This window comes from Falco punctatus (assembly GCF_963210335.1).
Source record: "Falco punctatus genome assembly, chromosome: 3".
NCBI lineage: Eukaryota > Metazoa > Chordata > Aves > Falconiformes > Falconidae > Falco > Falco punctatus.
The window spans coordinates 81,512,235-81,526,894 of record NC_137582.1 but is presented as its reverse complement, the minus strand read 5'-3'; the positions used below and the strand labels follow the sequence as shown (position 1 = coordinate 81,526,894).

The window sequence follows — 14,660 nt, the reverse complement described above, 5'->3', positions numbered from 1 at the left end:
TTGAAAAATAGGCTTTTAGGGTATGTGCATTTGAATATTTTTTTGTTCTTATCAACTGTTTTCACTGCAAACATTATATGGAAGATGGGTTTGGTTGTTTCTAGTGCTTTGTGACATAGCAGCAGTCTGTCAGAAGAGCAGACTTTGTGAAAACTGACGTTACAATCAAGGAATCTGTAGTGCAGTTGTCCTGATATTTTCATTCCTTTTCTGCCTAGGCAATACAGAGTATTTTTCAAAGTTTAATGTTTCAGAGTTTAATGTAGTACACTATACTACTGTCTTAACCTGGAAATTAAAACTGCATTACTGTTGTGACGTCCCCACTCCCCTCCAAGATGAAGGTGATAAGGAGAACAGAAACTAGCACAGCAGGCCCTCATTCTTGTAGGCAGTTTCAACAGACTAATTTTGTCAATCTCCTTGGATACCGATATTGAGAGAACACCAGGGCTACTCCCTGAAGCTACTAAAAGCAACTTTGATTCATCTGTGTTTCTGTTTGTTTGTTTTAGTTCTTGCAAGGTGGGCAGTTCAGAAGTTCAGCTGTTGGATCCCTGGAGTCTGTAATCAAGGCAGTGTGCAAAGAAGAAACTTCATTTTTCAGCAATGCAAACCTGTTCATCGACATGCCTAGAATCATGGGACTCTTGGATGACAATAAGGCAAAATACGGCATTCCTGAAGACTCAAGTAAGAAAAACCTATCAATCACAAGTTGCATGTATGCATTCAGGGTGTAGGGAAGTTTTTCCCTCTAAAATGGAAATATTTATATACCAGCTGACATCTCAATTGACACTGTAATCGGGAGCACAAGGGTCAATCAGTAAAAGTTTTATGGCTACAAGGTAATTGTTTATGAGACACAAGCGATTCTGGTTGTTTTCTATCTTTGCAAATAATAAACAAGAATATTTCTGTCTTAGAGACATATTTATTAGAAATTTTAAAGCACTTGGTGTTAAAAATATATCTTTGAGATACAAGATTAAGAATTTATTGCTACATGCCTTTCTGCTGTGAACACAAAGCTGTGGTATTATTGTGCAATAAAATATGCAAGCCCTCTGGATTAAGTTTTTAAATAGTTAATACTCCTGTTCTCTTGATCACCTTTTCTCCCTTTCTTCAATATACATTTGACTTTACACTGATTGATTTTATTATTGTTAATAACATTATTAGTGCCTCGGTGGCCCTGTGCAAGAGAAAAACACAGTGATAGAGTGTCACTAGAGAAGGATCTGTGACTGTAAATCATGACTCTTATGAACTATCAGTTTCTATAGTCTGCAAAGTCTTTCTGAAAATTGCAGCAAACTCAGGTAGTCTTCTGTGTCTTTAGCATATTGATGTTTCTGACTGGTCAGCTTGGAGCCTCTTAATTCTTTTCTGTCATTTATCAATGATTGTATTTAGTAATGATTGTTCCCTTGAAGTAAGTAAAAATTTGGGCAAAGAACTGGGTGTTCTTGATACATTTCTGACACTTGTTTCTTTAACTTTTGGCAGGAATTTAGATGTTTTTGGCCTAGTTTTACATTATGTACAATAATTTGTCGTCTTTGAGGACTTAATGACATTATTTAATAATTCCTCATAGTGCTAGAAATGGGTTGTTTCTCAATCTACTCATAATAAATTTAAAAAAAACACCAAAACAAAACCAAACCATCCCAAACACATGAACTGGACATAAAAATCTAAATGTTTCTCACAGGAAACTCATTGTCTTTACTTGAGTGCAAGTGCAGCAGGATATCTTGGAAGATATTCCTTGCATCCTAGTTCTGAATGACATGCACCCTAATGCATTAATAGCTCCATCTGATGCAGGACCATGTTTTTTTGGTTAAGGAGTGGAAAAGTGAATTGACTAGATTTTTCAAATCAAGAAGTTGAGTGTCATGCCAATTTTTTCCCGTACTTTTGGTAGGTTCTTATGAAATTATATAAATAAAAAAGTTTGTATTTATGAAGGTACTTTTGTATTCCTACTTCTTTTTTAAGCAGGAATAGAAAGCTACAGAACAGAGAGTGTGGAGTTAGTCCATCTTTTTTTTAAGGTGACTTCCCTCAGCATTCAACTTTTAGGATAGATGGGCTTCATAGACTGCTCTTCAGAAATGTGAGAAGCCCTTTGGACTCTGATTCTTTTTTTCTTGTCTTAATGTTTAGAGTTCTACATCCTCAACACTATCATAGAATGTGGTTAAACAATTTCTATTCAGGGACCTGTAGTGGTTACTTAGTGACAGATGGTTGGTATTTGTTATGGTGCTAAGGCAGATCTGAAATTATGACCCAAGATTTTCTTTTAATTAAAGAAAAAATAAAATAATCCAACTTCACCTGTGTTGTATGTCTTAAATGTGAGTCTGTCTTTGTTTTTGCAGCTCCATTTTGCTTGAAGCTTTATCAGGAGATTTTGCAGTCTTCTAATGGGGCTTTGCTATGGACTTTCCTGAAACCTTTATTACATGGGAAGATACTGTACAATTCAAACATCAACATGATTGACCTGGTGATGGAAAAGGTAAGTATCAAAAGAAACACTATTTCTGTTTATTGATTTTGCCTTTGTACTTCATTTTAAAGGTCCACTTTTTCAGGGTAGGTAGAAACAACTGGATAATTGCCTTTTAGAAAACTGGATCCACCCTGCCCCTGGAGTTCTCACCTTATTCCTACTTTAAGCTTAGTATATCTCTTACTTGTTACAGTGGTTTCACTTCAGCATAAAAAGCAGAAGGTTGTTTAAAGTCCCTTAAACCTTGTATAAAAAGATTAAAAAGAACACATTAGCAGAAGTGTCATGCTGTATCAAGGTGTAGGATATACATATTCCAAGTAAGCATTTGCCTTCAACATTTTCTTATGGTGGGAACTCCAATGGGGCAGCATAGGGAGCTGTGTGGAAGGGACACCAGAGTAATGAAAGCCTGTTCTGAGGGAGTCACTGAGCTGCCTTGAAAAACATACAAGCCAACCTACAGTACGTCCTTCCTGTTGATCTTTCTAACGCCAGTAGTGCGAATGGCCAGTAAATAGCAGAGCTGCCATATTTGTGGATGCTGGTGACTTGATATTATTCAACAATTTTGCTGTCTCTGCACTTCTGGTATGGTAGGTACTCTGTCTTGAGCATGATTATCTGCAATGATATGTTTGTTCATGACTAGCTTTGAGGTACTTCTGTAAGAGGAGGAATGATGACTTCTTTTAAATATTAAACATTAGTGTTCTGTGTAAATTTTGCATTTATCTTGAAAATGTATTATTTTAACCTGGAATATTACTTATTGCAAGAATGGTAACTTAGATTAATTTAAAATGTAGAAAAAAACCACTACTGCTTGTAAGTAGTACACAAAAAGACTGTAGTAACTTTAAATGTGATGGTAACTATATTCTGTGTAAATGGAATATGTTGTGGTATTTTGATTTATACTCTAAAAAAATAGTAAAAAACTAAGCTGAAAAACACATACTAGGTAGTAGATACTAGAAAATTTTATAGTTTCTGCTGTGAATTGGAAATAAGGTTTCAATGATTACAACCTTTGCTGTTAAATAACTTAATTTGGGCAATGGGCTGTCTCTGGAGTTGAGTATAATTAATTTTAAATTTTTAGTCAGCTAAAAATGAAGCTGTACTTGATGTTTATAGATGGAAATACCACAAAGAATATGATAAAGAAATGATAAAAATCCCAAATTGTTTTGAATATATGGTTATATTCTGTTACAGTGATATTTAGAATAATGCACTGAGAACATTTCCACATTATTTTCCCAATTAATATATCAAAATGACATTCTTAAAAATATGTGTAGAAAAGATAAATATCCTGAAATATGCCGTATTCCCCTATCGATCTTTTACTGAAATTAAGACTGAATAATACAGTTAACAATGAAGTTTGCCTGTGGTTTTTTTTTTTTTTTTTTTTTTTTTTTTTTTTTTTTTTTTAATACTCTGGAGCAATACAAAGATTCTGGTAGATGCCTCTAGCACAATCTCTCATTCTCATTATGTATTCTCAGGCTCACAAAAGTTCCATCAGTTTATTCAGGAACCTGTCTATGCACATCTTCACCCTTCCCCTAAACCTGTAGATCTAACAAGCAGTTATGGATGTATCTGTTTATGTGTAAATATGAAAGTAGTAGGAAAGTTTCTTCAACAGGTTTTTAATTTATTTTATTACAGAAGCCTATCTGCTATTGCTTGAACAGAAATAAAATTTAAGTGCAAAGTATTGTTCCAGGTACCTCGAACACAACTACTAAAACCCAACCCTGTAGCCCTTACATAGCCAAATCTACTGAAATCGGGACAGAAGTTCTAATTTCCTTTAGACTATGTGACCACATGGCAGCTGTTTACTAGAAGAAAAAAAGTAGCTGTTTAAAGTTAAAAAGAACATTAAAGTTTGTAAGCTAAGCTATGTTCTTGAAGTTTTTAATATGACTGGTTTGTTTCAAGACTGTATAACTGATGATTCTTTGTTAAACTGTGAGGTTGCTGGTTCTACCTTCTGAGAAGTCAACAGTTCTACTGTGTAGAATAACAGTGACTATCACAGATACAGGCTGTAGTGCTGACTGAGAGCAAAAAGTTCAGTAACAGCTGACATCCAGGAGTTCAAAGACCATGTGTGATGTCTTTGATCCTTGCTTTTGCAACTGTACTTTTTGCAACTGATGAGCTATTCTTATGAGACTATTTGGTATTTCAAAAGATTCTGAGCTGATCTTGGGCAATCACATTAGGACAACCTTGTACTCTTTCTTTGTAATTGGAACAGTCAGAATGTATATAAAAAACATAAATGTAGCAAGACAATTGAGAAATGAAAGAAAGGAAACTAGCAAATTAAGTTCAGTTTCCTGTCTTTTTGTCTAGTATAATTTGAAAAATTGATAATAAGTTGTGTAAGTTCTTATTTTAAACTTATCACGTCTAGCTTTGCAGAAGCACACTTGACTTGTGAGCCTGTTAAAAGATGTCATTATAAAGGCAGTTCAATAAGCTCAAAATACCATTTTTATTTATTCTTACATCAGGAAGAGGCTTAGACATATTCAATCCAGACAAAACCATAGGTGATATTGAAAGCTCTAATTTTAATCAAAGGCAATATCCAGTCTAGGTGTTACCAAGAATATTTATTTTAATGAACCTTCATTGATTAGGAAGAAGAGAACTTGAAGAGACTTCCTATTAAACATCTAAGTCCAGCAAGTCATTAGCATACAAAATCACAGAGGCTGCTTTATAACGTGTAAGATTATACATTCACCTTACCCTACGTTCTGATTCCTATTGTAATCAGTAAAGACTGTATAGGGAAGAACTGAACAACATGTCAGTGAAGTGATATTCCCCACAAATACTGTTGCAGCTTCCAAAATCTCAAGGGCCAGGCTTGCCAGGACCTTTGCTGACTTTTCAGTCAGTTATTTCTTTCAAATAAGCCTATACATTATATAAGGTTCACCTTTTCCAAAAATCCATGCTGCTGCAGTAATTTTGTTTTCTATAGTTTGTATAAAGAGGTCGAATACAAGCACATTGTGGTTACTATAGCTCTTTGAAAGTGACTTCAGCAAAAAAAACAACAAAAAAACCCATCTCTTCTGAATCAAGTCAAAAAGGACTAAGCGTAGAGCTCAGATCTTACAAGCTGCTTGATATAACAGTTTCAAATGATGTCCAAAAATTTGATCTCCCTGTGTTCCAGTGTGACCTGTGCTTGCTCTGGGCTGCAGAAATAGCACTCTCCTATTTTGGCTGTTTGCCACGCTTGCAGCCTTTCTGGTCTCCCTCTGCTTGCCATCATCGTGCCTGGACAGTGAGTTACATGATCCTGAGAGTCAGGCCTGGGATTTCAGTCCATGAGGTTTCTGTGTGTGTTAACAGAAGAACTTTTTTTAGTTGATTTGACACCAAACTTTAGTTTAACATTTAGGATCACTCTCTCTCTGAAAGTGGAATGGGGAATGTCATGGAAGTTAAGTGCATAAATTCCTTCGGAAAAATGAAATTATCTGCAAGGGTCTTATTGGGTCTTCTGTCCTACAAACAGGAGAAAAGAATCACCACGAATGGTCTTCCTATGTTGTGCTAGGAGTGAGATTTAGCAAAAGGCACTTAAAATACTATGGCAAAAATTGTTTGCTTTCAATTGGAATTACTGCAAATAGTATGGTCCCAAATTGGAGTTTACAACTCATTGCAGACACTCTTTGCTGGGAAATGTCATGATCTCTACCATAATAACAATGCTGGATTGTTCTTAAATGCACTTCTGTGACTCATAACACCAATTTAAACAAAAAGATACTGCAGTGTTTTCTAAACTTGAGTATACTTGTGATCTGTTTAAAACAGGCTAGAAAAAAATGGTCGTTGTTTGCTAGTGGCTAAGAGAGAAATTGTAGCTTAGGTTCGACTGGGACAGAGACTATGTTGCTATACTCAAGTCTTCCTGTGTGAGAGTATTTTGAAATTGATTTATTGGTCACTTGAATTTATTGTCCACACCATGCTTCCAGCTTTCCCTTTTATTTTATATTTGGTCAAAGTAGCTTGAATAAAAGACCTACAAGTTCTGTAGAGGCTTTCTTTTGAATATGCCCTATTCTTTTTCTTTTTTTTCCTGTCTCTCTGAAACACCTCTAAGATACTCTGTATGAAAGAGACATTACAAAATAGAGGTCTTTATGATACTTCAAGTAGAAAACATACATGCTGCAGGAATAATTTTCTTTGATTTACTTGATATCTCGAGACTGCAACAAATACTTTTCTTAAGTAGGAGAATGAAAACATTGATATCCTTACTGCTGACTATCAAAGTGAAATGGAAAGGAATTGCAGAAGATCTGAAGCATGCCAGTTTTTCCCGTTTTTAAGATTTGCTCTGCACAGTTTTTACTTCATTTGTCTCCATGTATTCTTTTTCCCAGGCTAATTTCACTTTTGCTTTTGTGGAAAACTTGAAGACTTATTCTGAGACATGGCTTAGGATGTCTGAGGTTTTTAAAACCAGTGGAAATGTCCTTACAGTCTCACGACTGCAGGTTGGTGAACTGTGGGAGGGCTGCCTATTTTCCAGTTTGCTCTGTCACCTGGACAGAATTTCTGTACATGTAAAACTGCATATCTATCTGGCTTCAGGTTTAAAAAGAGCTGAAAAAGAGGCAGATTAGCTTTAGGTTATGAGCCTACAGTGTGATACTGAAAAAAATCTGAGGTGAAAAAACTTAAAAGCAATGTTACTTCGCTATGTCCAGTATTACCAGGCAATAAGGGAAATAAGTACACCTAAACAAGCAAGTTCCAGAAAATATTTTATTTCCTACAATCTTACATTTATTTTACGTAAGTGCATAAAGCTTTTATCACTTGCTTTTTTCCAACAATGTGTGCAACTGATAAAAAAACCCTTGATATAGGAAATACTGACTAAAAATAAAGAGCATTTTTGTTACTGGGGTTTTCCCCATTCTACATATTTGTGTCCTTTTCCTTTTTTCCCCAATAAAATTTAGTTTTGCCATGGTTGACTTGTGAAAACATGCATGGCTGTTACACTTCAGGAAAATTTTACACTTTAGGAGTATTTTTTTTACTACTTTAAGAAAAAAGCAGAATCCAGTCATGGCCCATACATATCAATTGAGCTATTACTTTTAAGTTCAGTTAAGGAATGATGTCGCTAATCATTCATTAGACTGGCAGATCTCAGGATGCTTTTGTAGAGGTAGCAATTTTTCCCCCCTTAGAACTTGGCAAATGAAGTAATGAAGCTAAAATAATGTAAAAGGAATTCCCAAATGCCAGTTCTTTTAAGATATTTATTTTGCTATTGCTAGTGTTAATTTGGAGTTAGCCTGTTAAGAGGGGAAGACTGAAGACATGGAGAGGCTAAGTGACTTCTCCAGTGTTATGCAGGAAATCTTGGTCATAGAATTGAGCATGAATGCATACTTATATTTTACATTTCTTTAGAGACAATGAACCTGATGTAACATCTAATACTTTTCATTTTAGGAAGCACTGCAAAGCAATTTCATAAAGCACTTTCTAGAAACGAATTTGGATATTGACATGGAAAAACTCTTTAAAAAAATGCAAGTATACGGTATGTACATAAAAGTACATGTACTGATTACGCTTATAAGACTTTAACTTGAACTTAGAGCTATGTTCACTTGTAATTGAAGGTTTTATCTACTTAAATAGTATTAAAGTACTAGACTTTAAATTCTCTTCTTCAGTTAGTCTCAAATATTTCTAATTGTCTTTTTTCTTCTGAGTGAATGGTTAATTTGCATTTCAAAATATTGAAAGACTTCAAAAATCTGGTAACAAGTTAGAAGTGGCAAACTGTCATGGGAGAGTTATAAACACAGGGGCTATACTTAAAAGGAGTAGGGAGAAGTAATCCCAGTAGCCACAGTTCCACTAGTAGTAAATCTTTGTAGCAGATTTTGAAGGAAATCTATATACTTTAAATGGAAATAAATAGAAAATGAGATTGGATACAGTGTGTTTAATCAAAAGGGGTCTGTATTTTTTTTTCTCCTTTTATTTGAGGATTACTTTCATGTAGTCTCCTTAAGCCTCAGAAAAGCTTGAGATACAATTAAAATCAGAGGGTGGCAAGTTTGGGTTCAGATCAGCAGAGACTAACCAGGGTCAGACCCAGCCCCTGGCATGGCTGAGTGGGGCCATGTGGGGTGATGCTGAGGCCAGGCCAGGATATCACCCTGTGGGTAGGGGGTCTGGGTCCAGACTGGCAGGTCCATGGCCGGGTCCACAGACAGGTTGTGATGTGGTGAGATCTGCAGCCTGGGGCAGGCCCAGCCACAGTTCTGTGCAACATGGAAAAGCAGTGGCCCTGGCTTGGGCATCTGCACAGGGCTGTCCAGCAGTGTCCCCCTGGGTCACAGCCATGCACCCTTCCTGCATTGGTACTGAGCCCTGGAAGTCAGACCTCCAGGAGTAGAGAGTATGTCCTCCAGGGCCAGAGAGGTATCCCAAGGGGAACAGTTTATAATGGAGGACGTGGAGATTATGATGAGTAATTTTGGGTATATAGGGATTTAAGGAGAAGAAGAGACAGGATAACGTTGGAAATTCAAGTTACTTTTAGAAGAATTTGGTAGGTGACAAAAAATCTATATGGCCTGCTGTCAGTAAGGTAGGTGCATGATAATTAAAATGATTGCTGACATGTGCCAGAAGGAATTGTCCATACCAATGTAGAGTCTAACGTCATTTAAGAAAAGTTCATGATTTTGAGGACCAGAAAGAGAGAAAAGTGGCATAAAATCCAATACCAGGTAGTATAGCATCATATACAAAGGGAGCTGGGCGCTTTCTAAAGGAGGATAGTGGTAGAGAGGACCTATCTGTGTAGTTTGTTATCAATGAGTGTTAGGATAACTACGAACCAGACACAAATCTGTTCCAGTCATTTGTTGGAGAAGAGCAGTGATGAGCTCCCATAAGCTCCCATAAAGGGGCTGTGTGGCCCTCAGTGCTAGAATAAATGGACATTACAGCAATATAGGTTATGAAGTCTGCTCTACAGTCAAAGAATTTTTAGTCTAGAGCTAAAATAAACTAATAAATGTACCTGAAGTACAGCTTTTATTGGATTTCTGTACCTGCCTTTCCACAGGAGACAGACAAAAGCTCCTGAAGCTCCTGAGAGATTGTAAATAATGAAGTGTTTTTCACTTAAATTGTACTACTTTCCTGAGCTGGTTCTGTCATGGTTGACGTGAGCGGAAGTTCTTGGATTTTCTTTTGCATGCAGGATGTGAGATTTATTTGAAACTGGCCTTGATTTGGCTCTGTTTGAAGGCTAGGACTAGCTGAACTTACTTGCACTGAGAAAAATGGCACATGTTGCCCAGAATTCAAGCCAGAAAGTAAGAACCTGGGCTCAGTATCCTTCTTAGATTAGGGACTCAAATTTGAATCCGTTACATCTCAGGAAGATTTTCTTAATCACTGAACTGTTGTCTAGTCTGGGTCAGGCACAGCACACCTCTAATGGTGAAGCTGGATCACAATACAACTGAAAACCCCCCACACAGAACCACATAGTTCGAAAGATAAGAGGGAGGAAAGAGCAAGTCTCTCAGCCCACAAGGCCTGCTGGAAATATAACTATCTCAATATATTAGTTGAGTAGTAGATGGATTTTGTTTGGATCTAACACTGGGAGCTACATGATAGGTTATGGGCAAACAATATTTCATTAAGTAGGTATCAAGATCTCTGGACTTATCAGGTCCATCTTCACTGTTGCAGACAACATCATCACATGTGCATGTGTTTCTCAAGCTATAGATTTTTATGAGAGCTAAGGGTATGTGACAATATGTAATAAATGGTCAATAGTCTTGGATGGTGAATACAGGAAATCATTTTAGTAGAATGGCTTATGAAACTAGAATTTCTTTATTTTAATGGAATACGGCCAAGAAAATTATATATATCATATAATATATATATATATAAAAAAATGCAAATCAATATGGGCTATAGCAATAGCATTTATGCCTTTGTCAAGCTGATATGTCCAAGGTGCCAAAGCACTCTTCTGCATTTACACTTTGATTACACTTATATTTACAGGTTCACTTTGTCATTTTGGTTTTTGAAAAACAACTATGCCCTCTTATTTTTGTGTTGGTTTTGTCTGCTTTCTTTGTTCAGTTTATTAGTCTATAATCATGTGCAGCTGTTACTGTAAACCTCTGTTCTTATGTGTGTTTTTTTTTTTTTTTTTAATCATTACTCTTATACTGCATCAGCTTTTTATTTTTAGTCCTGTAATTATCTTGCTTGGATCCAATTAAAGTCCTAAATGAATCCATATATGTTATTGGGTTTAGCACTCACAATCTGTTTATTTCTATCCAAAGCTGAGGTTTTCTAAAGTCACCTAATCTGTGTGATTATGTATTTTTCTTTTAACTAAAGCAAAAATTCCCTTGGTTTATTACATCTACCCTCACATTAAGATAAATTCTAATTATGCTCAAATCCAAGATGCTTGTGTTTGTATTTTTTTTTTAACTTTTCCACAATACTATAAAAATGGTTAACAGTCTTAGTGACATCTTATTAACCCTGCTATTCCTGCTGCAAAGTGTTGGGGACACAGAGTGGACTGATGTAGCACTCTTCCAACCCCTATAAAATTATTATGCATAAGACCTCGCAAAGTTATCAATTTCTAAAACAGTTCTTCAGGGTTACTGTGCCAGTTTTACTCACCTGGAACAAAATAAATATTTAACTGAGGGCAAAAAAGTTTGTGGTTTTCTTTTTAAACTCTTTACCTTCTAAGCTAGCTTTGTGTTGGCAAGGCAACTCTATTCCTCTATGCTTGCTTTCTGACTCTGTAATCTGCAGTCATTTCCTGGGTGCAGCCAACTTTATACAAACTCTGTCCCACAAGCGCTTGTGAGCTTCTTGCTGGCCACAGTCCTTATGAACCTTTCAAGAAGCACTGGGAGGCAGCTGTGCTGCAGGGTCTTCTTTTGGATTCTTGCTTGCTGAGTCTCTTTCTTGTACTACTTCTGTGATTTCTCCCAGATATGTTTTTCACAGGGATTTCCCTTATAGAGGGCTACCTGTGACCTGGGATGTAACAACCAGGGTAGAAAAAAATCAGGCAGCTTTCCTCCATGCTACAGCTCTACTGCCCTCATTGAAATGGAATAGTTTTATGTGTATATGGAAAGCTGGAAACAAATAGCTCTATCATCACCACTGAAAACTATGCCATCACCAAAATAGTCTGATAACTAAAAACCTTCTCCTAATTTCTGACCTAAATTCATTCATTGCTGGTTTATTACAATTTATTAATCTTGCAACCTTTTACTTAAATAGCACTTCTACCTGGTAGATTTACATAAACCAGAAATATTTTCTCCCAGTAACTTAATCATAAGTTAAACAAGCTAAGTGGAAGATGAGGGCTGAGTTGGTATGTAACAAAGTATGATGATGATAATAGTAAAAACAGATTTGCTGAGTTTTTTATTTATAATTCCTACATTTATAAATGGGAAAAATACAAGATAGGCAATTCTATAGATGTTCATTCTAAAACATTCCTATGGATTGTATCAGTTCATATATATGTGTTATTTCTATACTAGAGTACTGAAATTCATGCACATTGTGAAAGACAGTAGTTTGCTTCCAGAAGCAGTTCAATATGCCATACTCCAAGCAAACAGCAATCTAGTTGGTATTTCTTATGCTAAAATGTTCAGTAGTTTAATCCATAAGAGAGAAGGTTTTTTGGTTAATTACTGATTTCAAATTAAGGTCTTTCAAAGATCAGCTGGTAAAGAGATCTCTGGTGGTTTTGGGTTTTTTTTTGTGTGTATATATATATAGGGTTATATATAGTTACACACAAACACATAGGTATATACGAATACACATATATATGAAAGCTTAACCCTACTACTTAATGTTAGGAATATTCTATTCTCTCTAATGCTGCAAAAAAAGTAGCAGCACAGATATTTCCTTTGTTGTCTTCCTCAAGGATAGCAGTAAATAAGACTTGAAGTATCTACATTTGGCTCTGTTTTCACTCAACCCATGAATTCACCTTGTCTTTGCTTGCCTGTCTTCTGAGTTCTAGACTATCAGTTCCTCAACTTTTTTTCTTGAGTTCTTTATCCTTTCTCACTCGTAATCATGTCTGTTCCTCAGACTAGTCCATGCATTTTTCCACTTATCTACCTTCCTATTTCCCTATACGGATGCTGAATAACATCGATGATTCAGATTTATCTGTCACCACTGTTATCAAATAAGGTCATCACCTATCCTTTTTAAAGCCTATATCTCCAAGTGAATCTTGAAAAATTTATGATGGAAATCTGTGTTGGATGTTTTATAATATTGTTTATTACCTGAGAAATTCAGATGTTTCCATTAAATCCAGATGAGTTAAGACTGTTTCTAGACCATGCTATCCTGGTTGTTCTCTCAGACATAAGAATATAACACTCTCTCTACATTCTCTACCAATGTATGGAGATCTGAATTCCTCCAAAGGTCAGCAGTTTTGGGAACCAGGCTTTAAAGTATACATTCATTCTGGATCCATAGAAAGGATCAAAGTAAAAATAGAGGGGTTGTAGGTTTTTTCAGATGCTTTTTAAATGTAGAGCTCGAGTCAAAACTCTTACCCCCTATACAACGATATTTTCAGTGTCAAGGAAAGAACTAGCAAATATATTGCTGGATGAAAAAGATCTCTGTTGTGATGTTTGTAGTATAGTAACTTGTATTTGTGTGAGTAGTTACGGAAAGATCGGGAAATGTTAAGTCCTGCAGCTTCAAGGATGTGGTCTATTTCTAGAACTTTATTAGAATTTGTTACATTTTTGTTGCTCTGAAATTGAGGGAAGACAGCTGAAGACTTATAAAAGCCACTGAAACATGAACTATGCTTCCACAAGTTCACACTAAAATTCCTATGGTTTTAAAACTTCTTCCTTTTTTTTTAATACAAAGGGTATTTACTCTTATAGGATGTGCAACTGAGAACATACCTTTCTGTTCTGATCATTAAAACTAAGGAAGTCCAATTTATTTCCTCATCTTAGAAACGATGATGAACAAGATGCTTAACAGCTCAGCAAGTAAACAGATTGACCTGTTGTCACAGCTTGTAGTAAATATCTCTTCCTGTGTGTTACTGGACCGTTTCCAGCCTTTTGACTCTGTTGAGAAATTGGAGGAGAAGGCTCATGAACTCATGCAGCAAAACAATTTTTTAGCTAGTAAGTACCTTAATTAAAATTCATATTGACATCAGACTTTGTAGTTGTCTATGTTTATTGATAAGGTAGGTTAAACTTACACAGCTTCACATTATGTATTAAAACACATATAATACAGGCAAAATAAAATACGTTTACCTTAAGAGGTATTCCCTAACATTTGAATGCTGTAATATATATTGTAAAGACTAATTATGTTGTTGTTTTAATTGTGGAATTGCCAAACGAATCCATGAAGTCTGTTATTTCTAATAAAATGTTGAAAAGAATAGTCATAAATGTTTAAAATAGAACAAAAAAGCTGAAAATTGTATAGTACTAAGGAGAATTGATTAATTATTATGATGAGATCATAGTTTACATCCTTTCTAATTTTAATTTTTATATTCTTGTTTTTTCAAAATGAAGCAAAGGGGTTTTTTTTTTGCTAAGTTTTATTCTTAAACCAACACCTCAGAGAAATTAGTTTGTTTATTCAAAGCAAATAAATTATTAAGCAATAGATATATATCTCTTTTCTTCCCTGGGATTCTACTGTCTATCCTTTTCCTGCATTATATTCTTATTGCTGAGATTCAATTAACTGTACAGAAGTTTAAAAGACAAGAATATTTTTCTTGTTGCACATGCTTTCTTTTCTTGCATGAAATGTTTTAAGTTGCATCTAGCCTTTCCAAAAGAGAGCCCCATTTAAGTCTTTATAAAGTGTGCCATGTTTTTCGCCCCTGTTGATTTTTATTGTCTCCCCGGACTCCTGTAAGTACACAAGAAAAGACACGTCTAAACAGTTCCAGAGAATGAAACTACTT

The 14,660-nt window shown here is 35.5% G+C and overlaps 1 protein-coding gene across 2 annotated transcripts in view; it reads left to right on the top strand.

Moving 5' to 3' along the window:
* ABCA13 (ATP binding cassette subfamily A member 13) overlaps positions 1–14,660 on the top strand; it is a 218,324-nt gene that overhangs the window by 69,451 nt on the left and 134,213 nt on the right. For both annotated transcript variants that reach the window (XM_080379025.1, XM_080379026.1), the window contains exons 25-29: positions 516–693; positions 2,400–2,539; positions 6,979–7,092; positions 8,066–8,156; positions 13,675–13,851. In XM_080379025.1, the coding sequence (XP_080235151.1) occupies positions 516–693; positions 2,400–2,539; positions 6,979–7,092; positions 8,066–8,156; positions 13,675–13,851 (700 nt within the window). The remainder of the gene's footprint in view (positions 1–515; positions 694–2,399; positions 2,540–6,978; positions 7,093–8,065; positions 8,157–13,674; positions 13,852–14,660) is intronic.